Source organism: Salvelinus fontinalis, chromosome 25 (genome assembly GCF_029448725.1).
Source record: "Salvelinus fontinalis isolate EN_2023a chromosome 25, ASM2944872v1, whole genome shotgun sequence".
Classification (NCBI taxonomy): domain Eukaryota; kingdom Metazoa; phylum Chordata; class Actinopteri; order Salmoniformes; family Salmonidae; genus Salvelinus; species Salvelinus fontinalis.
The window spans coordinates 2,471,800-2,499,543 of record NC_074689.1 but is presented as its reverse complement, the minus strand read 5'-3'; the positions used below and the strand labels follow the sequence as shown (position 1 = coordinate 2,499,543).

General features: G+C 44.0%; 1 protein-coding gene across 2 annotated transcripts in view; it reads left to right on the top strand.

Moving 5' to 3' along the window:
* Window positions 1-27,744, top strand: part of LOC129822746 (POU domain, class 6, transcription factor 2-like) — a 125,198-nt gene that overhangs the window by 46,869 nt on the left and 50,585 nt on the right. For both annotated transcript variants that reach the window (XM_055881125.1, XM_055881126.1), the window contains exon 5: window positions 10,847-11,181. In XM_055881125.1, the coding sequence (XP_055737100.1) occupies window positions 10,847-11,181 (335 nt within the window). The remainder of the gene's footprint in view (window positions 1-10,846; window positions 11,182-27,744) is intronic.

Genomic DNA, 27,744 nt, shown 5'->3' with positions numbered 1-27,744 from the left:
CACTGAAGGACAAAAGGCAGAGCTAGAGGGCCAATCATGTCTGTTGTGTTCAGTGACACACATTCTGTATCACCTCCACCTCTGTCGGAAACCTCCCTTCTGGACGGACTTTGAAGAGCGAGAGAAGCCTGCTACGTTCATAGGGAGTTTCCTACTTGAGTGCGTTAAGCAGCCATGCCTAGTGTGACATCGTTATTGACCATAGTACTGTAGTGATTGATGTATGATATTGGCATTTCACATGGACAGATAGAGGGTTAAATAGAGTAGGTGAAAATGAGAAATAATGATTGAAATCAACGATAGCAATTAAATATCTACAGTGATTCAAAACTAAAGTCCCCTCTCCTAACATTACAGTCTCAACTTTTTGTATTCTAATATCCCATGGAGAGGACTCAATACTTTACAATCCTTCCCCTGGGGGGAGAATTCCACGACACAGCTTGAGAATGCATTGCATCACAAAGGGATCTGTGGATCCCTACAAGCAGTGCGTTTTACTTTGTAAAACCCCATGGCCCACTCAACTCAGTCTCAACTGCTTCCATTTTTGTAGTGTCTAAACACCTCCAAAGTGGTATTGAAACACTGACTGCGGGTAATATTTTTACACAGTTGGATCTTTGATCCCGGTTTTATTTCCCTGTGATTATTCCAACCATGGCCAAGGAGCAGGAATCTATTTTGATGCTGAAATTTTAAACCCTTCACTACACAAGACTGTGATGATGAAATATTTTCAGTTTCAGTTCAATATCTATTAAAAAAAAAGGTAGCATATCATTATGCTGAATTATTATGCTTGAGCCGCCATTTTGCAAATACCAATAAAATGAACTATTTCTTGGGAGACAGCAATCCTCCTAAAATGATTTACCACTGTGATAAAAGTGGCAACAAATGTTTTCATCCAGTTTATCAGTCCAAGTGAGTTTTTACTCTTAATCCTAGGGGTAAAAATGTCCTTCCTCCGTCATAATTGCAAAGAGCCTCGCCAACCGGCCCATCTCTCTCCAGTGTAGTAATTACCTGTGTGGCTCATTGAGGAACCAATTGAGACGGTGCTTTATGCGCTCCCACTGAGAACGGCGAGGCAGAGACATAATAGGGATGTTGTCCTCTCCTCTCCCTTGACTTGTTCAAGAACCACAGCACAGTTTAGAAGACCCCTAAAATACAGGATGAGTCAGAAGAGAAATGTTTATTTACTTCATGAAGGCACCTCTTCAGACCCCTGGCTAGGTGTTCAGAGGGTAGTGCGTACAGCCCAGTACATCACTGGGGCCGAGCCTCCTGCCATCCAGGACCTCTATACCAGGCGGTGTCAGAGAAAGGCCCTAAAAATTGTCAGACTCCATCCACCCTAGTCAAATACTGTTCTCTCTGCTACCGAACGGCAAGCGGTACCGGAGCACCAAGTCTAGGTCCAGGAGGCTTCTAAACAGCTTCTACCCCCAAGCCATGAGACTCCTGAACATCTAATCAAATTGCTACCCAGACTATTTGCACTGGCCCCCCTTCCTTTACGCTGCTGCTACTGTCTGTTTATTATCTATGCATAGTCACTTTAATAACTCTACCTACATGTACATATTACCTCGACTAACCAGTGCCCCCGCACATTAACCGGTACCCCCTGTATGTAGCCTCGCTATTGTTATTTTACTACTGCTCTTTAATTATTTGTTACTTATTTGATTTAATACTTTTTTTAAATGTATTTTTCTTAAAACTGCATTGTTGGTTAAGGGCTTGTAAGTAAGCATTTCACTGTAAGGTCTACACCTGTATTCGGCGCATGTGACAAATACAGTTAGATTTGATTTGATTTACTACAACATGATAATGATGCTGGGCAGAGAGAGAGGCGAAGATAGATAGCGGTCAGAAAGAAGTTTCTCATTTCACTGTGGACTGGAAGGCTTACAGGATAGAGCATTGTTTGTACATTCGTTTTTGACCTTTTGATGTTTTATACCTGCGAACGTTTGAACACATAATGTACAGTCGTGGCCAAAAGTTTTGAGAATGACACAAATATTAATTTCCACAAAGTTTGCTGCGTCAGTGTCTTTACATATTTTTGTCAGATGTTACTATGGAATACTGAAGTATATTTACAAGCATTTCATAAGTGGCAAAGGCTTTTATTGACAATTACATGAAGTTGATGCAAAGAGTCATATTTGCAGTGTTGACCCTTCTTTTTCAAGACCTCTGAAATCTGCCCTGGCATGCTGTCAATTAACTTCTGGGCCACATCTTGACTGATGGCAGCCCGTTCTTGCATAATCAATGCTTGGAGTTTGTCAGAATTTGTGGTTTTTGTTTGTCCACCTGCCTCTTGAGGATTGACCACAAGTTCTCAATGGGATTAAGGTTTGGGGAGTTTCCTGGCCATGGACCCAAAATATCGATGTTTTGTTCCCCGATCCACTTAGTTATCACTTTTGCCTTATGGCAAGGTGCTCCATCATGCTGGAAAAGGCATTGTTCATCACCAAACTGTTCTTTGATGGTTGGGAAAGTTGCTCTCGGGAGGATGTGTTGGTACCATTCTTTATTCATGGCTGTGTTCTTAGGCAAAATTGTGAGTGAGCCCACTCCCTTGGATGAGAAGCAACCCCACATATGAATGGTCTCAGGATGCTTTACTGTTGGCATGACACAGGACTAATGGTAGCGCTCACCTTGTCTTCTCCGGACAAGCTTTTTTCTGTATGCCTCAAACAATCGGAAAGGGGATTCATCAGAGAAAATGACTTTACCCCAGTCCTCAGCAGTCCAATCCCTGTACCTTTGCAGAATATCAGTCTGTCCCTGATGTTTTTCCTGGAGAAAAGTTGCCTCTTTGCTGCCCTTCTTGACACCATCTGCCAAAAGTATTTTCCTCACTGTGCGTGCAGATGCACTCACACCTTCCTGCTGCCATTCCTGAGCAAGCTCTGTACTGGTGGTGCCCCGGTCCCGCAGCTGAATCAACTTTAGGAGACGGTCCTGGCGCTTGCTGGACTTTCTTGGGCGCCCTGAAGCCTTTTTCACAACAATTGAACCGCTCTCCTTGAAGTTCTCGATGATCCAATAAATGGTTGATTTAGGCAATATCCTTGCCTGTGAAGCCCTTTTTGTGTAAAGCAATGATGACGGCACGTGTTTCCTTGCAGGTAACCATGTTTGTCTGCGGAAGAACAACGATTCCATGCACCACCCTCCTTTTGAAGCTTTCAGTCTGTCATTCGAACTCAATCAGCATGACAGAGTGATCTCCAGCCATGTCCACCTCAACACTCACACCTACGTTAACGAGAGAATCACTGACATGGTGTCAGCTGGTCCTTTTGTGGCAGGGCTGAAATGCAGTGGAAATGTTTTTTGGGGGGATTCAGTTCGTTTGCATGACAAAGAGGGACTTTGCAATTGATTGCAATTCATCTGATCACTCTTCATAACATTCTGGAGTATATGCAAATTGCCATCATACAAACTGAGGCAGCAGACTTTGTGAAAATGAATATTTGTGTCATTCTCAAAACTTTTGGCCACGACGGTACAGTTTTGCACTGAATGTTGTGACCTAGACTATTATTCGTACTTGAAGAACTCTTAACAGTTCATTGGATGGGCTGGACTCCTCATCTTTATATTGTATTCAAACGGTTTGTGCGATACACACTATACAACGAAAGAAAGAGGAGTGCAGTCCATTCAGTGAAGTGTAAAGAGCAAGTCTATCTATGGGGTAAACTTTGTGGGTTGAAGCCAGGCCAGTCAATGTTCCTTTATCTGGACATGATGGCTACTTCGTTACTGACTCTTTCATGTGGGCCTTGACCTGGCCTTTTCTGTGAGCTGAGTGTGATGAGCATGGATGTAGACACAATCCCATTGAATGCTTCTCCTTTCAATTAGAACATCACCTTTTGCCATTGGTGACCTTCTTTCAATACTGTACATGACTGGACAAATACTTGGCTTTCCTTTATGTTCCGCCTTTTTTATTGCACCTTGTATGAATGTGTCCTAACTCTAAAGAAAGGAGTTACCACACATGCATTGTGCAGAGCAGACAGATATGACTAATGCTCATTGCGCACGCACGCACACACACACACACACACACACACACACACACACACACACACACACACACACACACACACACACACACACACACACACACACACACACACACACACACAGGGCTGAGCTGTTGTTAACACAGAGGAGAAAACAACAGAGGCCAAATCAAGCCCAGAGAGAGAACTGCATTAACAAAAAGTTGGCAGGGACCAGAGAGGGGCCTGTGGTAATGAGAGGTGGCTGCTTCTCTCTCCTCCTCTCCTGAGCGACACAGGAAACAAAAATAGCATTGTGTCTGACGAACAAGCAGGTTTTGACCTAGCCTTTTCGACCTCTGACAATCAGCCTCGCTTCGTACTTCACGAAGAGTCAGGGCTGCGGCAGTCAAAGACGACAGTAAGATTTTTTTTTTTACGGTGGCACCATCACCGGTGAAACAAAGTAGACAAGAGCCTACAGTATCCTGGGTCCTAGAATCACACAGGTCACGTGACTCTTACCCCTCTGTGGTGCAGAGAATCATTGTATGCTGTTTGAGGGATTTCATCTCCCACCTACTGGGACCTCTTATGGTCCAGAAGTGTTACGGAAATGCACATCTAATGTTTTTAGTTGATTTATGTCCTTTTTCTGTGATGTGGCTTATTCCTTATTATCCTCATTAACAGAGGATTGCTGGTTCAACAGTCAGATCGGGACCCTCGCTCTTTTACCACTAAGCATGGTGCCTATATAAGTGAGAGGACCACTCGAACATAGTACTAGGATCGGTGAGCACGCAGCCAGGGAAGTGTAGTGCATATAATGAGCTCCATAGGATCCCAGCAGCCTTTTGGCCTGTCTCCAACTTCACTGAGCCTCCCTTTCTCTTCCTCCATCCACTGTCTGCTTGAGGAGGAGGGAGGGAGAGCACAAACAATTAGTGGAGACAGGGCTGCTGGATCATGTGCTCAGCCAAAGCCATCAGACAGCCGCAGTTAGAAGAATGTGCTTCCTAAAACCGGGTGCCCAGTTACAAGGGGGAGAAGGGTCAGTGGGCTTGAAAGTCTTCTTCACAAGATGACAGAATTTATAAACCACAGCTGTTAAAGAATATAGTTACCTGTGGTGCAGCCCTTATAATAAGGCCACATGGGGCTTCTTCCATATTCCCTCAGTATTTGTTTTCCTTCTTCTTCATATTCTTTTGTCGTGCCACTCTTTCCTCCTCTGCCTCGGGTCAGCGCTTGGAGGAAATTCTCCGAATCCTCTTTGATCGTCCCTAGGTTTCGACATTTTTTATTTTTTTATTTTTTTTTACAGACATTTTCTTTTTCTCTCTCTCGGTCGTGCACTCCTTTTCGTTTGTTCGTTCGGTCTTTCTTTCATTCGTCCCATTTTCCATCTTTTAACTGGCGCACTCCACATTTTTCTTGCGGTTCACTTGTAAGGGAAGACCGAGAGAGGCGCCCGGTCCTGTCATACTTTGCGAGACAACTTGCCCCAACATTTCAAGTGAGAATTGGGCTCTTGGCTTTCGCGAGCCCAAGATGATATATAATTCATGGTGGGGTTTGGGAGAGGTGTCAATGTGTCAGGAGGTAGAAGAAATGTGAAAGTGTTGCTGCTGTTTACTGGCCCAGAGACAATGGCCACGTTCTAAATGGAAACCTATTCCTTTTAAAGAGCAACACTTTTGAGCAGGGTCCGATAGGGCTCTGGTAAAAAGCAGAGAATCATATAAGGAATAGGGTGCCATTTGAGACGTACTCACTAGCTTCCTTCGCTGGCATTCTCGTCTGCTACTTAGAACGGGGGGAAAGGGGGAGGTCTTGATCAAATGTCCGCATGCACCTCTCCAGAACCAGCAGCGACCAGACTATTCAAAGAAGTGTCTGCCCTGGTGTTTTATTTATTCATCTCACTATGAAACATAATTAGTGAAGTGCAATGATTCAGTACGTATACAAGTTTGTCTACCCCTCTATTCACGAATGCTCTGTTGCGTTATCAATACGCCAATCAACACCATTTTTTGTGCCATTGATCTGTTGTTATTCTCTCAATTTCTCGAGACCTCTCGTTGTTTTTTTAAGGCTGAAAAACAACTATTGCGGTAGCCTTGTCACTAAAGGTTATATTGATGTTATACGGCTTAAAATAGCATTGATAACAGAAAGTAGATAATAGTAGTTTGGCAATATACTGTAGTACACTCACACGTAGTCCCAGAACTGGCAAAAACAAAGTCTTAGGCTGCAGGTAGCCCTACAGTAGCCCTCTGAATATCAATCAGATCTTTGTATGGTGCCGGTCGTGCACCACACCCCCAGTACCTCTTCCCAAGGAAGTCAAGTAGATTCACAGTCAAATGAATGGCCAAATCTTCTATGTCTCAGAGCATAGTCTTCTCCTTCTTTTTACTGGAGAACGAGTGGGTCAGGTAGAAATGTGATGTATTGGTCAAATCAACTGGTATGCATGTGTCTTTATTTGGTTTTGTTATTAGAAATCATCTGGGTTTTGCACTCTCTTCATTCTAATTGCTGAGTGATAAGGATAAAATGCTGTTTGCCTGAGGTCAATACAGTCACTTATACAGTCACTTATACAGTCACTTATACAGTCACTTATACAGTCACTTATACAGTCACTTATACAGTCACTTATACTTAGGGCTTTGTTAAACAATAAGAACCAAGGGATTTCAGAGTCAATGGTTGCAAATTTGTGCCATCACATACTGTACTATAGAAGGGCTGAATACAGTGCACTAGGAAAGTATTCAGACCCCTTGACTCCACATTTTGTTACGTTACAGCCTTATTCTGAAATTGATGAAATTGTTTTTTCCCCCTCACCAATCTACACACAATACCCCATAATGACAATGCAAAAACAGGTTTTTAGAAAACTGAAATATCACATTTACAGAAGTATTCAGACCCTTTACTCTGTACTTTGTTGAAGAACCTTTGGCAGTGATTACAGCCTCAAGTATTCTTGGGTATAACGCTACAAGCTTGGCACACCTGTATTTGGGGAGTTTCTCACAGTCTTCTCTGCAGATCCTCTCAAGCTCTGTCAGGTTGGATAGGGAGAGTCGCTGCACAGCTATTTTCAGGTCTCTCCAGAGATGTTAGATCGAGTTCAAGTTCAGGCTCTGGCTGGGCCACTCAAGGACATTCAGAGACTTGTCCCAAAGCCACTCCTGCGTTGTCTTGGCTGTGTGCATAGGGTCGTTGTCCTGTTGGAAGGTGAACCGTTGCCCCATTCTGAGGTCCTGAGCACTCTGGAGCAGGTTTTCATCAAGGATCTCTCTGTACTTTGCTCCATTCATTTCCCTCGATCCTGAATAGTCTCCCAGTCCCTGCCTCTGAAAAACATTCACACAGCATGATGCTGCCACCACCATGCTTCACCGAAGGGATGGTATTGGTCAGGTATTGCCTGGTTTCCTCCAGACGTGACGCTTGGCATTCAGGCCAAATAATTCAATCTTGGTTTCAAAAACATTCACACAGCATGATGCTGCCACCACCATGCTTCACCGAAGGGATGGTATTGGTTAGGTATTGCCTGGTTTCTTCCAGAAGTGACGCTTGGCATTCAGGCCAAATAATTCAATCTTGGTTTCATTAGACCAGAGAATCTTTTCCTCATGGTCTGAGAGTCCTTCAGGTGTATTTTGGCAAACACCAAGCGGGCTGTCATGTGCCATTTACAGAGATGTGGCTTCCGTCTGGCCACTCTAACATACTCTAAAGGCCTGATTGGTGGAGTGCTGCAGAGATGGTTGTCCTTCTGGAAGGTTCTCCCATCTCCACAGAGGAACTCACTATCAGGGTGACCATCTGGTTCTTGGTCACCTCCCTGACCAAGGCTCTTCTCCCCGATTGCTCAGTTTGTCCGTGTGGCCAGCTCTAGGAAGAGTCTTGGTGGTTCATAACTTCTTCCATTTAAGAATGATGGAGGCCACTGTGTTCTTGCGGACCTTCAATGCTGCAGAGTTTTTTTTGATACCCTTCGCCAGATCTGTACATCGACAAAATCCTCTCTCGGAGCTCTATGGACAATTCATTCGACCTCATGGCTTAGTTTTTGACATGCACTGTCAACTGTGGGACCTTCTATAGACAGGTGTGTGCCTTTCCAAATCATGTCCAATCAATTGAATTTATTGTAGAAACAGCTCAAAGATGATCAATGGAAACAGGATGCACTTGAGCTCAATTTCAAAGCAAAGGATCTGAATACTTATCTAAATAAGGTATTTCTGTTTTTTATTTTTAATACATTTGCAAAAAATTCTAAAAACCTGTTTTCGCTTTGTCATTATGGGGTATTTTGTAGATTGATGAGGATTCTTTTTTATTTAATACATTTTAGAATAAGACTGTAACGCAACAAAATGTCGAATAAGTGAAGGGGTCTGAATACTTTCTGAATGCACTGTACATGTACAGTGTCCTGTATTGCATATTATGGGAGTGAAAATGTATTCCTTTTCCGTCTTGTCCTGTACATTTTTTTCCTGTACTGTCCTGATCCCGCCACAGTCTACAACCCCCAAACTTTCCTGTCCCTTCCCGACAAAAATCACTCCTGTCCCGTCCCATGCGAGTTTTTGCACTCAGAAATATGTTGGCTATTGTGCTTGTTTAGGAAGTATTGAAAATAATTTCAGTAATGTAACATGCAACTGTGCTATGTGGTTGTCTTTACTATTTTAGTTAAATGCAATGACTGTAGGCCTAAATCGCTCTGGATAAGAGGATATTCTAAATTACCTGAATGTAGATCGATTAAGGCTGGAGGATGAGGACAGAGACAGCCTATGTAACGGATGTGAAATGGCTAGCTAGTTAGCGGGTGCGCGCTAGTAGCATTTCAATCAGTTACGTCACTTGCTCTGAGACTTAAGTAGTGTTGCCCCTTGCTCTGCAAGGGCCGTGGCCTTTGTGGAGCGATGGGTAACGACCGTGCTTCGTGGGCAACCGTTGTTGATGTGTGCAGAGGGTCCCTGGTTTGCGCCCGTGTCGGGGCGAGGGGACGGTTTAAAGTTATACTGTTACATTGATGCTGTTGACGCGGATCACTGGTTGCTGCGGAAAAGGAGGAGGTTGAAAGGGGGGTGAGTGTAACGGATGTGAAATGGCTAGCTAGTTAGCGGGTGCGCGCTAGTAGCATTTCAATCAGTTACGTCACTTGCTCTGAGACTTAAGTAGTGTTGCCCCTTGCTTTGCAAGGGCCGCGGCTTTTGTGGAGCGATGGGTAACGACCGTGCTTCGTGGGTGACTGTTGTCGATGTGTGCAGAGGGTCCCTGGTTCGCGCCCGTGTCGGGGCGAGGGGACGGTTTAAAGTTATACTGTTACACCTACACCAGCCAAACCCAGATGACGCTGGGCCAATTGCGCCTCCCAATCACAGCTGGTTGTGATACAGCCTGGATTCAAACCAGGTTGTCTGTAGTGACACCTCTAGCACTAGGATGCCACGCCTTAGACCGCTGCGCCACCTGGGAGCCCCGTATGAACATTTACAACATGAACATCCAAAATAGAAACCGAGTGGCAGTACTGCATAAGTCAATCTATTTCTACTTTGCTCTTCACCTCAGATGATACGGGTTGAGTTAAATACATTACCAATTGGGCTTGACAGTAAAGTTGTTAGGAGTACAGCTATGCCGCTTCTCCCGTTCTCCGGTTGGTAGCCTATTTGATTAAACCGCAGCATTTCTTACAAGCCTGCCGTGTCAAAGACGACTCCATAAAATGTTGCTAAAACATCGCTCTTTCCTTGGCTCTAATGTTAATGTTAGCGATGGGTCCGTGGCTGCAACAAGACATTGCAATTCTTTGAACGCTTCGTCATTTAGACTACTGATGTAGGTTGGCATCTGCACCCTGAGCAACTGGAGTGAGCCGACAGAAGGGGCAGAGGGAAAATGACCTTTAAAACAAATGTTTATTGAGTAAACTATATAAAGCCTACCCAGTTGTTGTTTCATGAAATGTTCCACACATGACATATTTATATATTTATAATAGTTATAAAAACATTGTATAACTAGTCCTGTACTGCCCGTTCCTGTGGACTGTTGATCCTGTCCCATCCTGTCTCGAACTTGACTCTAGAATGTTACTCCCATTCCTGCCAGAATCCCGCGAGATTCGGGAGTCCTGTTCCCCTGTCAAACTCGAGTATGCGTGCCTGTCTCCCTGAAACGTCTCTGTCTGTGTGTTTCACTGAAACGGTGCATGAAATGTATTAACATTTAAATCTAGGAATGAGGATAATGGCATGCCATTATTGAATCCAATTAGTTAATGGATTGATTTCTTAAGATGTCCAGTCAAGATGAATGGCTCTTCATAGGAGATTTTCTGCAATTAAACCCAAGATCGTGGCATTCATTGCGTGAAATTGAACAGATTCTCTCTAGAGAGAGCAATTATGTCAATCAATGTATATAGCTTTGTCCTCTAACTTGAAGTTAAGTGGTTCTGTAAGTCCGTTGTAAAAGTTAAAATACTACAGGACCTTGTTGTGGCGCTGCCCAATTGACATCATCGTTCCACACCTCCACATGTATCGTATGTCTGAGGCGAGAGCATTCTTTTTCAGTATGATAACCTGACTGCTGGCTTTCATGATTGCACATGAAGGTCTTACAATAGCTTTTGAATGTCTCTGCCTAGTTTTAGACGGTGATGATGATACCAATGGCGATGATATCAGGAGGTTGACCCTCTGCTTCTGTTTCTCTTCCTTCGTCAGCTACCTCATCCCTGAACTCCCAGCTTCAGCACCTGCAGCAGCTCCAACAGATACAACAGCACCACCATCAGCAACAACAGCACCACCATCAGCAACAACAGCACCACCATCAGCAGCATCAACACTCCCACAGCCACGGCCACAACCAGCTGTCATCGCGGACCCCGCCCAGCCTTCAGCAGTCCTCTGTCTCGGTCCCCTCCCCTGGCTCCGCCTCCTCCTCCACCACCTCCATGACTGGCTCTGGCCAACCGCCACAGTCTTCGCCCCTCCGGCAAAACCAATCGCCGGCCCGCAGCCTATCCTCGCCCGTCACCCCGCCCATGCCACTGCAGGTGAGCTCACTCTTACCCCCTCCTGTTAGCGTACGCCAATGGTTTACATCACAAAATGATCTAGAACTTTGTTATCCAAGTTGGAAGAATAGTCGTTTAAGTAGACCTTACTGCTTATTGCTGCTGCACCTTTGACACCCTCATACAAAACTTCAGCAAATGGATGTGTTTTTCAATTGTCTTACTAGGGGTGATATGCTATTGTTGGGTGCGTTGTATAGAGACAGAGGCCAACCTTGAGATAACACAATGCTGATGCCTACTTAATAGACCTTGTTTGTCCAGGTACTCTGTTCTATACTTGATATGAACCAAAACCCAGTGTTTGACTCCAGCTCTGCTGTCAGTGTGGGGAACATAAAATGTGCATCTCATTGACAAGGTCATCCTACAGTGAGAGGTTTCTTCAAAGCACACTAAACCCGAGTCTCGAGCCATCATGCATAACTTTTACAACTGATCCATGTCGGATAGATCGTGTTATCCATCCCAGCTCTCATCAACATTTATCAGTCCTTTTTAGCTTAGCTGCCCTTCCCCTCCCTCATCCGACCTCCTTTTCAGTCAGTTTGTCTGTCCATCAATCTCGGCCCCCTTCTGTCCATCTGACGATAATAACCTATTTTATATCCCTGTGGTTTCATTTCTGGTGGAGCCTGGCCAGGGTCGCCTCCCTCTCCTCAGCCACATTCATCAGCGTCAGGCCCTTATTGGGTTGTGGCGCTGCGCCCTTCTTTAAGGCCGGGATGAGGACAGCCATTTGTTTCCCCCCCTTGCACCCGTCTCCGGCCCTGTCATGGCCCAGTGAGACTCAGCAGGAAAAACAAGACGCCCGCATTTAATGACCTCCAAAGGCTTGCTAGCTGCTGCCTGCCTCCCAGACCAAGATGCCAACCATATACTGTAGCCACAGTCCAGCCATGGCAATGAACCCTGAGCGCTGACGGTAGATTGGGCTAGTCAAAGGCTGTGTATTCCAAATAGCACCCTATTCCCTTCATAGTGCACTACTTCTGGCCTGGGCCCATAGGGCTCTGGTCAAAAGTAGTGCACTATATAGTAAGCTTGGGCGGTATGCCGTGTACAAGGGGTATTTGGAAATAGCCACGGGATGGTTTTTCAATAACGTCAAAACCGTTGAAACTAACTCTTTGATGTTTGTATAGACATTTTACTATTTGTAGCTACTTTTTAAGTAAATACCTGCAGTCAACTTGTGCAATGTGTTAGAAGATGAAGCAGATTGCGTTCTTCATTTCACTTGTCACATTATTTTCCATTATGAAGCATACCGTAGTTCCCTAGAACAGCCAGTCACGTGTTTGTTTGTAAGTAAATATATATTGAAACTCAAGCGTGTTTTGTTGCTTCAATAGAGTGATCAGAGACGTGCAGCTATAGTTTCCCTTCACAGAAAATACATTAGTGCAACACATTCGGCAGAAAGTAGCTTAATTTGCATCAGATGACAACAGAAGTGAATCGCTATTTGGCGGGCAGCCACAGTTGTAGGCTAAATTAGCTTACAATAAAAAAGCAAGGTATTTTTTTGAAAAAACTATGCATGGCCGTCATATTTCTGTTTATCATAGAAAGAATGTAGCCAGCTACATTTCCTCATGTTTTTTCTAGCATTTTACTTGAGAACAGTAGGCTGGCTACACCTAGAAAAGTACTGGAGAAAAGTAGCTCCACCTCAGTCAGAGAGCTGGCTGCCGATAGAATGCCCGTTAGTGAATTCTCATCTGAGTGGAGAAATGCAACTGAAGCACAACATTAGTCTGAAGCCGAGCTGCATTTACAAAACAGCAGCAAGATATTTCTTATGCGTTTTAGAATTCTGTGTCAACGCGACCCCCGTGTTGGAGAAGTCAAAGCCCTTTGGATGAGTTATCTGTACAGCTGCCACCGTTATCTTTTGATTTCCTTACGTTTTCTTCTCTTCTCTTTTCTCGGCCCATCTGCTCCTCAGAGCAGAGCAGGCAGGCCCGTTGCCCTGGAGTGGGGACACATGCTGCTCTAAAGCCAGTAATGTTCATTTGGACAATATCTCTCGTTCACATTCGCTTGTAAATGTCAAAACGTAACAAAAATGACATATGTAGCTCCCTACAGTATATGTGTATAACTTTGAGCTGGACTGCGTGTCTTTGTAATTATTTATTTTTTGGTTTGAGCTCATTAGCATATTTAGTTAGCAAACTCTATGGAAATTCACTGTTACGTGTACAAATGTTGTTAGTATTCTGGTAATAGACGCTCAGTTGGCTTTAAAAAAAAAATAATAATGTTGCCGCCCCCTTGTGTAATAAGCCGGTAATACCGTAAATCCCGGGATGAGAGAAGGCGGTATGACGATTTGAAAATCTGGATACCGCCCAAGCCTACTAAATAGGCAATAAGGTGCTATTTGGGATGAACACACAGTACTGGTCCACTCAGACACACCCAGCATAAGAGCCAAAGCCTAACAATAATGTTATTTTCTGGAGTAAATAAGTGTTCTAATGTTAGTACATTACAGTCAAGCAAAGCCCCCCATTTTCTTCTCTGAATATTTTAGTCTGTTTGAGGAATGTCTTAGAAAGCATGGCTTTTATAGAACTTCTTTGAAAGCAGAGCTACAGAGAGCAATCCCTGCCTGTGCCTGGCATACTCACAATACATTCTAATGCTTTATTAAAATGAGAAATCATCATTTATTAGTGCTAGTATGACATCTTTCCACCAGTTTCCCCACAATCACACCCTGTTCTTAGCATGGATTGTATTGGATAAAGAAGCTGAGATCCTGATTATAATGACTGAGGATAGACAGATATATAGATCAATTGACCACCCTGGAGGGGAGCCGAAGAGGCCATCATTAAGATATTGCCTCGTCCAATGGTATTACTGCTGATGTGAGAGGGAGGTAGGCAGGCTAGGTGTGAAATGTTTCATCTCTCTCTGGCTCAGTGCTGGGGTTGTCACTGAGGGCGTTGCTATGCCACCCGGTGAGGGTCCCTCCGTGGACAGTTCTTGGTTGCGTCCCAAATGGCACCCTATTCCCTACGTAGTGCACCCCACTTTGACCGGGGTGCACTACGCAGTGCACTATGCAGGGAATAAGGTGCCAATTGGGACACAACCCTTCTCTGCTGAAAGACAGTCCTGCCCAGGTCTCGACACACTCAAGTCTGCAATATGATTTGGGCCCCACCATCCATCTGCACCCTCCACCCTCAACACCCAGGTCAATGATTACATTTTCAGTTAAGAGTCACTGAGCATCAATTTGGTTAATCCATAGAGGCCTCCATCCGGGGAGAGTCCCCATCTGTAACCCCCTGAGTGTGTGTGCGCGTGTGGGGGTGTGTGTGGTGCGTGCGTGCATGTGTGGGTGGGTGCGTGTGTGTGTGCATGCATGCTACATTAAACCTTTCCTCTGAGAATTCTAAGCCATAATTGGCCTTAGAGTACATTTTCATTATGTATTTTGCGTTATTGCTTTGGCCATGTGGGACTAAAATACAAAAGTGTTGTATTGGGTATCTATACAGCCAAGGCATGCCATAATTAGTCCTCACATTAGGTTATTGGGCTCTTGTCGAAAGTTGTGCACTAAATAGGGAATAGTGTGCCATTTGGGATGCACGGTAGTACAGATCACAGCCCTTTTATTGTTCACCTATTATTCACACACACAAGACCACTCGGCCATTCAACCATTTGTTTTAAGAACCAGAGGGAGTGTCAGATAGACAAACAGTCATTAGGATACTATTACTCTCCTAATTGTCCCCCACTGGGAGATGATGCTCACATTGAACCTTTTAGAATAGAATCAACAGTCCGAGCTCGTCTTTGCATGTAGAGAAACTAACATCCACTGGCTTCTAATGTCAACATTAGAGTGGATGAAGAGAAACGATGCTGCTGTTTCACTGTTACTCCCTTCTTGTTTCAGTAGAGGAGCCTAACAGCCTAGGTTACTGGCGGACTCTCCACAGTTTAACTTTGAGCACAACGAGAGGTTCACTCTCCCGTTCCTCGGTGCGTCTCCACCACAGCAGCCAGCCCTACTACACTACCACCTCCTGTCTACCACCCCACTCCAGCATGCTGAGTTCCAGGCGCTCACAGAGGGGGCCTCAGCCTCCCTCCACAGTGATGACAAATAGACGGGGAGGGAGATTATGAAATTTGCTTAAGTGTGTTAATGGCCTGATTGCTGGATCCGGGCTGGATTTGCTGGAAGTTGATTGAATAGAGGTGCGGGTTTTCTCCACGCCCAGCAGAGCTCAGGGATTTGACGGCACTCGCCAAGTCTGTTACACCAGAATTGATCTTAATTAGATCTGAAAGACCTGCCACAGCAGAATGGTCGCGGCGATTAAAATGAAAAACAGGAGAAATTACTGATCAAATTAATCATAATGTCGGGCTACAGCTGTAGGTCTGGTGTAATTTGCCAGTCCACTGAGTTACATCGGCCCCGGCAGGGAGAGGCAGAGGAGGGAGAGAGAGGCTGCTACATACTGATCCGTGGCAGTGGGAGGCTTAAGCCAGCCCATCAACTCTCTCTAATTCCATTCGCTGAGCCCGGGCCCTCGTGACCCCTGTGCGCCATTCAATGGAGCTAACACACTCACAGGCACACACACACACACACACACACAAGAGGCACAGGTTTGCATGCACACACACACACATTCTACCATATGTTATCACTCTCTTCCACTCTTTCTTTTCACATTCTATTCCTTTCATTTCTGTTTGATTTGTTTCTTTTTCTGAGTTCTCACATGTCCTTTCTCCACTTTCCTGTTCTTCTATAGAAACAAGAATGTAGAATGTCTCTTAACGCAAACTGTCTAGTTGGTTAGGTATGATACTCAGTCTGCCTGAACCTTATCTGCTGTTTCTTGTGTGAGCGACGTCTTCCAGAGGCTCATGAACAGTATCATGTATTCGCCAGTCCTATAGTACCTCTTGTATTGGTCTGGGCTGTCCTGTCACATGCTGTGTGTGTGTGTGTATGTGTTCACTTATAGCCCTTAACCTTGGCACAGTGTCTAGCGGTGTCTAGTTCTGTGGTTTCAAGGCTTACAGTATGTCCTGTCTCCATCCTCCATCCCTCTGTCAGCTTCCTGCCGTCTGCTTGGCCTCCCCCCTGCAGTCCTCAGCTTTCCTCTCCTCCGTCCCTGTCAGAGCTCCACACTGGGCCTGTCCACTCTATTCCATCCCTCCATCCCACAGACTCGCTGGGGTAATTACTGCCCAGAGCCCTGCTCTCTCTCTCTATAACCCTCCCTCCCTCCCTCCTGTTCCAGCGCTCCACAATTTACCACCAAAACGTCTGCAGACATCTCTTTCTCTTCCTCTCTCTCCTTCCTTCCCCAGTGCATCCCGACATCACAGGACCGCGGGGCATCAGACCCACAAGTGCTGCAATTACCTGAGCCCTTTCTCTCTCCCCTATCCTTTTTTCGCTCTTTCTTCCTCCTTCTCTCTTCTCTCCCCTTCTCGCCTGACTCCCCTTCGGCTCCCTCAGTAGTCCCTGGCAATCAAGCTTCATTAGAGCCCTCTCGTGAAAACCCATCGTCACCAAGGTCAGGCCCTGCCCACCACAACAGGCTTTCAGGGGCCTGGCTGTCTGCACTCTCTCCATCTCTTGCACTCCCTCCCTCCCTCCTTCCCCTCGGTCGGTCTCCAGCCCATCTCAACTGCTTTTGTCTCCAGCTGACGCCCCTTCAAAACACCCGTGTCACTGTCTTCCCGCTGCAGTGCACTTTTGCCTATGTCAACCACTGTTAGAATCAGCACCCTTCAATTTGTTTCATTCCTCTTTTTTTGTGTTTTAAATGGCTCTTGCATATCGATTAATTGATTCTCCAGATCAGGTACACGCCTGCTTAATTTACTCATGCATCCCCGGATAAATCCACAGTGTATTAAATGTAAATTAAGATGACATGCCCCTAGCATGCTAAATGTACCCATGCCCAATAGCTCTTAGTGTGATAGTATCATATCTAACAGGACTCATGTAAAGTCTATGAAATTGTCCATTACCGCTCAGAAATTTCGTGAGAAAATCGAATGTTCTTTGGTGAACAAAAATACAGTGTTAGAGGTGAATCATAGGCCTAATACAAACACCGCGGATATATGGTCATATCGCAGTAACTACTACTAAATTAAAATGCAGCATATTTTTCCCATAAAGCACTGGATTCAATTAATTTGTTATTAACGTGTTCTTTAAAAAAAAAGTGTGTAAATGAGCAGCTGGGGGTAGATGTCTTATGTGTTGTGCCGTCACTGCTGTCTGGTGCTAGCAGTAGGGCCTTGTCGGTAGTCAGGCTCCTCGGCAGCTCAAGTTGGGAGGAGGTGGAGGGAGGGAGGGAGGGAGTCTCATTAATGCACAGGAGAGCTGGCTCTTAAGAAGGCAGAAAATTGCCTTACATAACGACCTCAGCACCACCACCACAGTTTAGAAATACAAATGTGCACTGTTGACTGAAGCAGAAAATAAGACTGTTGTCCATCAATAGACAGCGGCACATTTCTCATATGAATATTTATACAGCAGCATAGGTGGAGGGAGATGAGGGAAACAGCATGACAGCCTTACTGCTTTTATTTACTTCAAATTAGAAGGATTAGGCCCGAAGGAAATCTTTAGACTCAGGGCCAAATACATTTGAAGAAGTAAAAAAAAAAAAGCATATTCATATTTACTATATTTTCTGAAAGAATAATAAGTTTTTCACTCTAGCCCATGGACAATTCCTGCAATTTTTTTTTTATTAGGGATGAAACAAGCAGGTGTCCTTTATCAACTGCACTCTGTTGCTGTGTGGCTCTGCAGAGGCATACTCACCTATTTACTACTTCCCATCTGTGTTTTGGCGCTTGTTCCTCTTCCCCAGCCTTTCTCTCCCACTGGGCAGGCAGAGAGCTGGGGAGAAGAGAGGAGGTAACCAACTCAGCCTAGTAGTGAGACTTGGTTCCCCGATCCACCTACACTCACCCTGGGGGCGACACGCATTAGATGCCCATAGGGGAGCCTTGGGGTTGGGAAGCCAAGCCAAGGTTCACTTAACAGTGGATACGGAATAGGGTTTCTTAAATTATGAGGCAAGGCCGTGACATTGAGTTCCCCCCCCCCCTCCTCTTCCTCCTCCTCCTCCTCCTCCAGTGGGCTCCCAGACACAAGCTGCTGTCTAAGTGCTCCACTCCACTGAGGAGGCCAGTCCCCCTGCGGGGCACGATTCTCCTGCCTGTAATTTCTGATGCCCATTAGTGACCACAAGGAAAACAGCCGCTCTGCACAGCAGCACTGACCTGCACCGCAAAAAGCATCCTATTTTAATGCAATGTTATTGCATTACTCTTCTAGGCCAAGTCAAATGTCCCCATTTCTGGTCAGTGCAAAATATGACCAGAAAGTGTGTTATTTGCATTTTATGTTAGGGTCACTCGATAGCTACACTCTAAATGCTGATACACCATTGGAATTAAGGAAATGGAAGTATAGGCTCCATCTTCTATTCATCCAGGTGGGGGATCTTTGGCCTCATTTGATTAGCGGAGTGAAACTGACGTTTCTGTGAATGGACCACAATCCAAAACCAATAGATTTAGATAACTTTAGCAGCTTCTCAAAGAGCACGGCCTCGGGAGTTAAACAAGCAGATTATCAATACACAAAGTCTGTAAATGTCATCAATTCATCTCACCACTTAATGCTGATATAGCGTGTGTGTGCGTGCGTGTATGTGTGTGCACGTGTGCGTATGTGTGCCTGTGTGTGTGCGCTTGCACGTGTGTTTGCGTGCGCAAATGTGTGTGTGTGTGTGTGTGTGTGTGTGTGTGTGTGTGTGTGTGTGTGTGTGTGTGTGTGTGTGTGTGTGTGAGCGGTGGGGTTTATCGATCACGGGTGACTACGTCTCGGCCACAGAGCCCCTCTCTTGTGATTCATCTCTGGAGTCAATGACACATGACAGGCCTCCCCCTCGACCTCCCTCATTTCTCTTCATTATAAGCCGTATTTTGGGACACCACAGTAAAGAGTAATCATTTACCTTTATTGTGTTTATAAGGCCGGAGCACGGATGACCCTTTCTATATTGAATTGAGGACATGGAAAGATCACCGGTCATTGATTAGGAGGAAATTCAAGTAATTCAAATGCTATATTTATATGTCAAACAACAACAACTTGAAAAGAGACGGCATTTCCCCTCAGGTCATGAAAAATTGTCAATATATTTTGTTTCGGTGATTGTTGTTCCTTAACCTTTTTAACAGAAATTGTTAGTTTCCTGGACACAGGTTAAACCTGGTCCTAGACCGAAAAGCACTTCCTGTGAATAATCTCTATTGAGCCTGCTTTTTAGTCTAGGACTATGCTTAATCTGTGTCTGAGAAACTAATTCTATACCATGTGATACTCTAATGTTGTTATTCTGTGGGTTTTTTCACCTGATGTTTCATTTTTCACTTACTACTGTAGTAAACTGAGAAGTAGCACAGGCCAGGAATACAATGCATCCACTTCACACTCTCAGCCAGAGTAATACTCTCTCTCTGCTATTTTACATCTGCAGCAGGAGAGGGAAAAGTTGCTTGAAAAAAGGGCATGTTTCACAACTTTACAACTGTATGCAAACTGGACCAAATGTGTCACTTCATAAAATTGCAATGGTCACCTCTTTTCCACGAACGGTACTTCATCATATAGACAGTTACCGTAAATTTAACACATCCGGAAAAAGCCAAATATTATGGATTATTAAGCAGAGAGAAATGAGAATAAAAGGGATTTTATAAAGGTACCTTTTTTAGCCACACTGTCGGTGGCCCCTCTGACCAGAGGAAATGTACTGTTCTGCTGATGGATGACTATAGAACCCATCGTGAACTCTCAAGCCCCACAATTATCAACGAATGAGCGAGAACAGATTTCATGGAACGATTCAAGCCGCTGTTAATTTCACGAGGCTAATGAGCGAGAGGATTGACGGCCACTGTCCTGCACTCGATCATCCCTTTATAGTTAGCCCGAACGTTTTCAGGACTCTGCTCTTCCTTCATTAGCATTTAGCCTCATTAAATTCATTAAATATAGCCATTCTCCCACCACTAAGGATGTCTATTTCCTGGAGTTAATGCATTTTATTTGATCAGCTCCCACACCCCTCTGTTAACTAACTGTCAGACTGCTAGGCTATGATGACATCACCCCATTAGCACGCACCACTCCCACCCATCTCAGGCCCACTGCCATCAGAATGTTTACCGATGTGCTTGTGTTGTATTGTCATGGCATTTACTGTCCCTGATGTTCTTTTTGCCTTTCCACCTTCCTTCTCATCCCTCATCGTCAATGTTCGATGTCCTTTCGAATGTTAATTTGGGACAATGGCCAATAAGGAGATTGGCAACAGAGGTCCATCAGTGACCCAGACTACGCTCTGAGGACCCAGAGTGGAGGAGCAGTGTGTGAGGCTGCCCCCCAGCCATTTCAGTCAACCCTGGGACTAGAGGTGTTTGGGAGGTGTTTGGGAGGGCCTAATGGCGTTTTGATGTACATGAGCCCAGTCGCAGATGTGATGGCAAGGAGGACCCAGGAAGGGAGCTGTTTGGGGAAGCTAGGACGAGCAGAGGACTGGCAAGGCACTGACAGACAGAGAGTGTGTTTTCTCATGTCACAGCTGATTACATTCACTCAGGAGTGGGAAAAGAAGAGAGCAATGGAGGGATGTGAGAGGTGGGGCCCGAGAAAACGGGAGCGAGGGAGGGGAAATGTACACTGTGTGTTTTTCCTCCTGCAAAAACGCTATTTATTGTACATTTTCCCTGTTTGGTTAACTTTTGCCACACTTTTGGCTGAGCGATAACGAGCATGACAGCAGGACTTAAGATGGGTGGCCCGCTTTATCAGATGGGCTTCTTGCATCTGGCTACATTCAAGAGCATTACTTTGCCAGGTTTCCTTTTGCTGCTATCATCCTGATTTCCACGCGAGGACCCTCTCAGGCAAGCTGAAGTACATTCTATTCCATACTGGTCAGATTTTTATTTATTTATTGTATTTAACCAGGTAGGCTAGTTGAGAACAAGTTCTCATTTACAACTGCGACCTGGCCAAGATAAAGCATAGCAGTGTGAACAGACAACAACACAGAGTTACACATGGAGTAAACAATAAACAAGCCAATAACACAATAAACAAGTCAATGACACAGTAGAAAAAAGAAAGTCTATATACAGTGTGTGCAAAAGGCATGAGAACGTAGGCAATAAATAGGCCATAGGAGCGAATAATTACAATTTAGCAGATTAACACTGGAGTGATAAATGAGCAGATGATGATGTGCAAGTAGAGATACTGGTGTGTAAAAGAGAAGAAAAGTAAATAAAATAAAAACAGTATGGGGATGAGGTAGGTAGATTGGGTGGGCTATTTACAGATGGACTATGTACAGCTGCAGCGATCGGTTAGCTGCTCAGATAGTTGATGTTTAAAGTTGGTGAGGGAAATTAAAGTCTCCAACTTCAGCGATTTTTGCAATTCGTTCCAGTCACTGGCAGCAGAGAACTGGAAGGAATACTGTGCCCTTATGAATCATTTGTCCATTACACATACTGTGTATGCAGGTCTACTAGAGGAAGTATTCTCATCCTACAGTAATTGTCTACTCTTAGCTAAATGCTCTCTGATAAGGGCCTTCTAAGGAGCTGAGAGAATTATTATGGATGTTGTTCAAAGCTCATTGATAATGATAGAACACTATGTTTTCCTTTCCCAGTACATATGGCTGCAAAACAAACAAAATGATGGTTTGTTAAATTATTGTGACTTTTGGGGGCGGTAAATATCATAAAGGGTTGAGCGCTGCATGCATCAAGCATATCAAAACTCCCATGAGATGCTTCCCTTTTTGTTGTCTGACCTGGGTTGATACCCATTACCTCTGCTCTTCTCTGTTCCATTGTGTCTGCCGGAAAAGCGGTTCACTTTCAAACAGGCACATAAGAAGAGCCAGCCCAGAATAAACTCCAGTTAGTTTGAGTCACACACATTTACGTTTCCAGGGGTCTGTTCACGCTCACAGAGACCATTTTTATCCTATTCCAGAGATTGCACGGGTTACTGCACCAGGTAACCCTCATGGACAACGGGTTACTGCACCAGGTGACCCTCATGGACAACGGGTTACTGCACCAGGTGACCCTCATGGACAACGGGTTACTGCACCAGGTGACCCTCATGGTCAACAGTGACTGTAACAGAGTTGACATTTACCGTCATAATTTTACCCATGGTGGAAAATATGTATTTTTAACAATTTGGCTACTTTATCAAAGAATGATATCTACATTGAATCAAGGACCTTCTTTTTGTACCTACTGACCCCATGTACAGTATGTATTCAGTTAGGGTGATGAATAAGGCTTATGGGGAGTGATGGATAATAAATGTGACTAGAAACATCTGTGGCTTGTGGTCCTGTGATGATCACATACTGTTGTTTCAATATAATATTAAAATATTTGTCCTACAGTGCACCTGCCTTTATATCACACAGCACCAGAAGATTCAATACTCACTGGTGACTCCACAATATGTATTTATCCAACTATTTGATGTCATTATCAGATTTCTGGGGCTCCTGTTTGTGGGTTATTGGCACGATTCGGCCCTAGCGAACGGCTAGTGAGATCCATACCACTAAGACTCCATAACCACCCTATTGATGGGATAATGAAAAGGCTGGAACACAATGGTTTATATGGCGGCCTTGTAAATAGGAAGATCACTGTTTATCTCCTGCAACACATGCAATCAACACAAATGCTGGGCCACGTCTGTCATTTTCTGCCTCCTGTTGCGCTGTTGAGAGGAGGCACTGTGGCGGAAAATCACCTGTTTAGATGTCCAACACTGCTATCCCCCCTTCTTGTGCCTAGTTCTCCCTCACACTGCTATCCATATTACCCAATTCAAGACCCTAGGCTAGAGCCCAGTCGATTATCTCTTTTTACCTGGATTTACCGGAATAATAGCCTCCGAATAGCAGAGGAATAGCAAACGCAATGATACGACCACCAACATATTCAGTTGGGCACGTATAGCTACACAAGGAAATAGCATTAAAGTATCAACACACGCACACACTGGTACCATTATCTGTTCACTGATCCAGACCTCTCCAACTCCACATGAGGCCTGGCTCTGCTCTGCTTTGCTAGCTGTAGCGTAGACGCCCTTCTCTACATCCTCCTCCTCTCCACTGTGCCTCTATCAGGCTAGCACATCACCCCGCGGTATTACCAAATGCACATCATTAACCCGGTTAAATAAGGAAATCCCCTTTATCAGACGAGCGCATCGCTTGACATAACCAAATCACCTAAGGGCATGATGTTTAAAACGATCATGACCAAATCCCTCTCTGCCTCACCTGGACTCCACCATTGTATCACCTCTCACTCACACAAATCCTCTCCCCCTCAGCAGAGAGCAGAGAGAGAGCGGCTCCACTCAGAAATGAAGGGAGGATTATCTGTTAATGCAATCCCTTACTGACCGATATCACCAGCCTACCCTTCCTGCCACTTTCGCACCGATACATGTATTTATTTGAAGATTTGGCCCGGATAAGACCCTCTGAAATCCAGCACCGTGGTCATAAAGCAGGATGAGGGTGTCTGGCTGGCTCTCTCCATCCCCCCCACCAGGACAGATATAGAGGCAAACCTGGCTCCTCGTCACACTCATCCTTTATTTCTGTCTAAAATGTCATTATGTGAACATATTGCATCAAGGGGAGAGAAATGAATATCTTAATGTCACTATTACAATAATAGCAGGCTAAACCCTTATTGTTGTAGTGACACTACAAGCTTTGTCATAGAGAAGAGTTTAAACAGTCTGTCCACACACTACCATTTTGTCTAGATACCAATCACACTCCAAATACTTTTTTGGCACGAAGGAATCTTGCCATTCCATGGGTTAGCCAGATTTTATTTTGTTGTTTCTCTTTCTCCTGATCCCCTGAGATGTCAAAATAAACAAACTATTGCTATCTCTACTGACATCAACTTCAATATGATCTAAAATGAATAAGATAAGTTTAGAAGGTTAGAAGTCAGTGTATCATGGCAAAAATGTCTATTTAAAATGACACGAGTCCTTTAGGGCATCCGTTTCACAGGAGAGTGACATGTTTTCGAAACGATTACTGTATGCCAAGTAATGAAATGCGTGCTTCCTCTTCTGTTCTGTTGCGCTGGCCTTTACAATAATACTACCCTGACTAGAGCAAAGTTACAAGACTCCCCTTGTGGAAAAAAAACACATGATTTCACATGCAGAAACTCACATGATTTTACATGTAAAATGTCCATGTTTTGCACATGTAAAATGTTATTTCACATGAAATTTGACATGTGAAATCATGTGAAACCGTGTGGTTTTGGAACAGTTCACATATGATGATACTTCACATAAAGCTTCACATGTGGATATTTTGGACATTAAATTTCACAGGTGATGCCCTGCAAACAAAACCTCAGTGTTTTCAACGTACATATTTAAAATACACGATTACAAGTGTGCATGTTTATACAGTAGTTATTACTCAACATGTCCTCACTTGGGATTTGAACACGGCATTCCAAACTTCCTGCTACACCACCACGTCTGCGACAATAACTGATTTCACCTGTATTCCTGCACGTTGGAAAAACTATTTTATTTATCATAGGGATTCAGTAGTATTATTAAAAGGGAATAATATGCCCCACCAACATTGGACATTAAATAAGTCAATGAAATCAATGACAGAATAATCAGATTAATTGATAACTAAAAGAGCAGTGCAGACGCCACTCTTTTGCTAAGTGCAGCGATGTATTATATGTTATGAATCTTTAGGGGACTTCTGAGAATGCTGACAACTTTGTGGCGCAGCAGAAATATCAGCAGATCCAAAATCCAGAGCTTGTGAGTTCAAATCCCAGCTGGGGGTCATCTTGAAAAGTCAGCACTAAATAATCATGTCAAATGTAATCATATTGATTAAAGATATTTACACTATTTTAGCTGAACAGCGTACCACCTACCTTAAAACCCCATAGAATTTCTTTACTTCCCTTCCCCAAAAAATGTAAATAGCCATTTTCACATGTTGAGCTGTCAAAAGAGACACATGAGGTCAGTTGTTCACATGTATTACATTTCGAGTTCACATGTTAGCACCATCTTTTCTCATGTGAGGAGAATAACATGTTTTCATGTTGATGAAGTTTGCAGATTCGCGTGTGAAAAACGTTTACATGTGAAAATAGAATTAGCATTTTAGCTTCATGGTATCACTTGTTGACATTTTACATCCCCATGTTGTCACATTTATTTCACATGAGATAATGCTTCCAACGTGTGCTCAGTGTTTTCACATATGTAGTTTCATGTTATCACGTGTTGCTTTTAAATGTTGCCACATGCTAACACATTAACTTCAGTGCAACAACGTGATCACGTGAAATGTGTGATTTTTTTCATAAGGTACTCTTGGAACAAGAGCATGGAAAAACAAATACAATTGTCAAAAGTTTACAACCCTCCTGAGATATATGGAAATTGTGTGCATATGTTTAATCATTTTGAGATAATGATATATGTCAATTAGCCAATGACGAGTAAAAGCTTGAATGCGACTCTCAAATGCACTTCACCTCTGTGAAGGATGAGTAACTAAAGTGAACAGACATTTCTTCTTAACGTTTAAGACTGAAGTTGGTCAGAAAGACGAACGCGGGTTGGGCATTTAAAGAAAATCCTGCGATTTTCGGAAGAAAAAAAAACGGGATGACTTTCAGACTAGGGGACCCAATATCAATCATGGCCAGTTTGAGGCCACCAACATGAAATATGATTTCATAAGAAAAATGCAGTGTCATTCTTAATGTGCTTAACCTTTACTGTCAATGAAAAAGTATTGATCGTTCCGTGGCATTTTTTCATCATTTGATTTCAGAAGGCGTAATAATATAGTGGTGGGGGTACCATAAAAGATGAATGGCAACTGAGTGGTCTCAGCTTAACAAAGCTCAGGTCCCCACAGAATGATTTAGCCGGTGGGCCGAAGCACCATATCTGCTTTAGTTTTAAAGATAATCGATCCTTGGCGAGGTGGAGCGTTTTTTTTCTTCATATAAGCAACATTTATTTTTTCTAAACACATTTCCGTTTGTTGGCAATCTCTATTCTCGATTTTATTTTTTAAATAATTATTTTTAAGTTCGCTAGCTCGTCAAGCAAATGCTGCCAAGTACTATAACAGTAAACCAATCAAAACCTGGGTACCATCTCTGCTAATTGTGTCTGCCAATCATGTTCTCTGTTACAAAAGAAGTAAACACAGCTGATGCCAGCTCGAGGTGGAAGGAGAGAGGGGGAGCCCGGGAGTCGGAAATGGCGGCGAGTAGTGTGGAAAGGGAGGAAATTGAGAAAAAGTTGGTAAAGCAACAGCTGTGCTGGAATGCGAACAATATGGGTGTCAGTTCTGGGTGGGAGGATGAGGGTCAAGGACTGGAATGGTCGGTAGTGGAAAGTCATAGGAAGAAGAGAGATCATGATGCAGAAAGCAGTTGAGCGTTTAGTAAAGAAAGCATAAAGAGGGCAAAGGTAGGAAGCAAGAGTAATGATGTGTTTGAGTGGAAAGAGGTGATAGTGCTTGATGAGACCACAGGGCCTCACTTACACCCTATCCGACTAACTAACTAATGCCATAGAGAAAGAGGTTGGTGAAGTGAAATTAGCTCAGTTCATTGGAAATGGTAGATTGTTCATATTTTGTGGTAGCCAGGCTCAGCATGATAAGATTCTGAAAATGAAAAAGCTTAATGGGAAGAAGATTAAAAGCCATGTCCCTGGTGCTTATGCTATTTTCCACAGTGTATTGATCCATGTGTTTCCTGTCTCTCTGTGCCAGTTCTTCTTGTATGTTTCCAAGTCAACCAGCGTTTTTCCCGTTCTCCTGCTTTTTGCATTCTCCTTTTTCTAGTCCTCCCGGTTTTGACCCTTGCCTGTTTCTGGACTTTGTACACGCCTGCCTGACCATTCTGCCTGCCTTGACGACGAGCCTGTCTGCCACTCTGTACCTCCTGGACTCTAATCTGGTTTTGACCTTTTTGCTTGTCCACGACCATTCTTTTGCTAACCCCTTTGGATGAATAAACATTGTAAGACTCCAACCATCTACCCCCTGTGTCTGCATCTGGGTCTCGCCTTGTGCCTTGATACAGAAGTATATGAAAGATATTGCACATCCACTATTCATTGAAGTTAAATCTATCCATATTGTTTTTACATGGTTATCCTTTTGCCTATGCATTTTCTATGTGCTATTAGGATTTTCAGTTGTTTCACCAGGCCTCAATTGTTTGACCATTAGCCCTTCATAACATTATTGCCCACCAGCACAAGCCAGTCGCAGCTTAAGAAGTGTTTCTATTATTTCTCTATTCTGTTGAGTAATTGGACAGTCTCCTCTGTCGGCC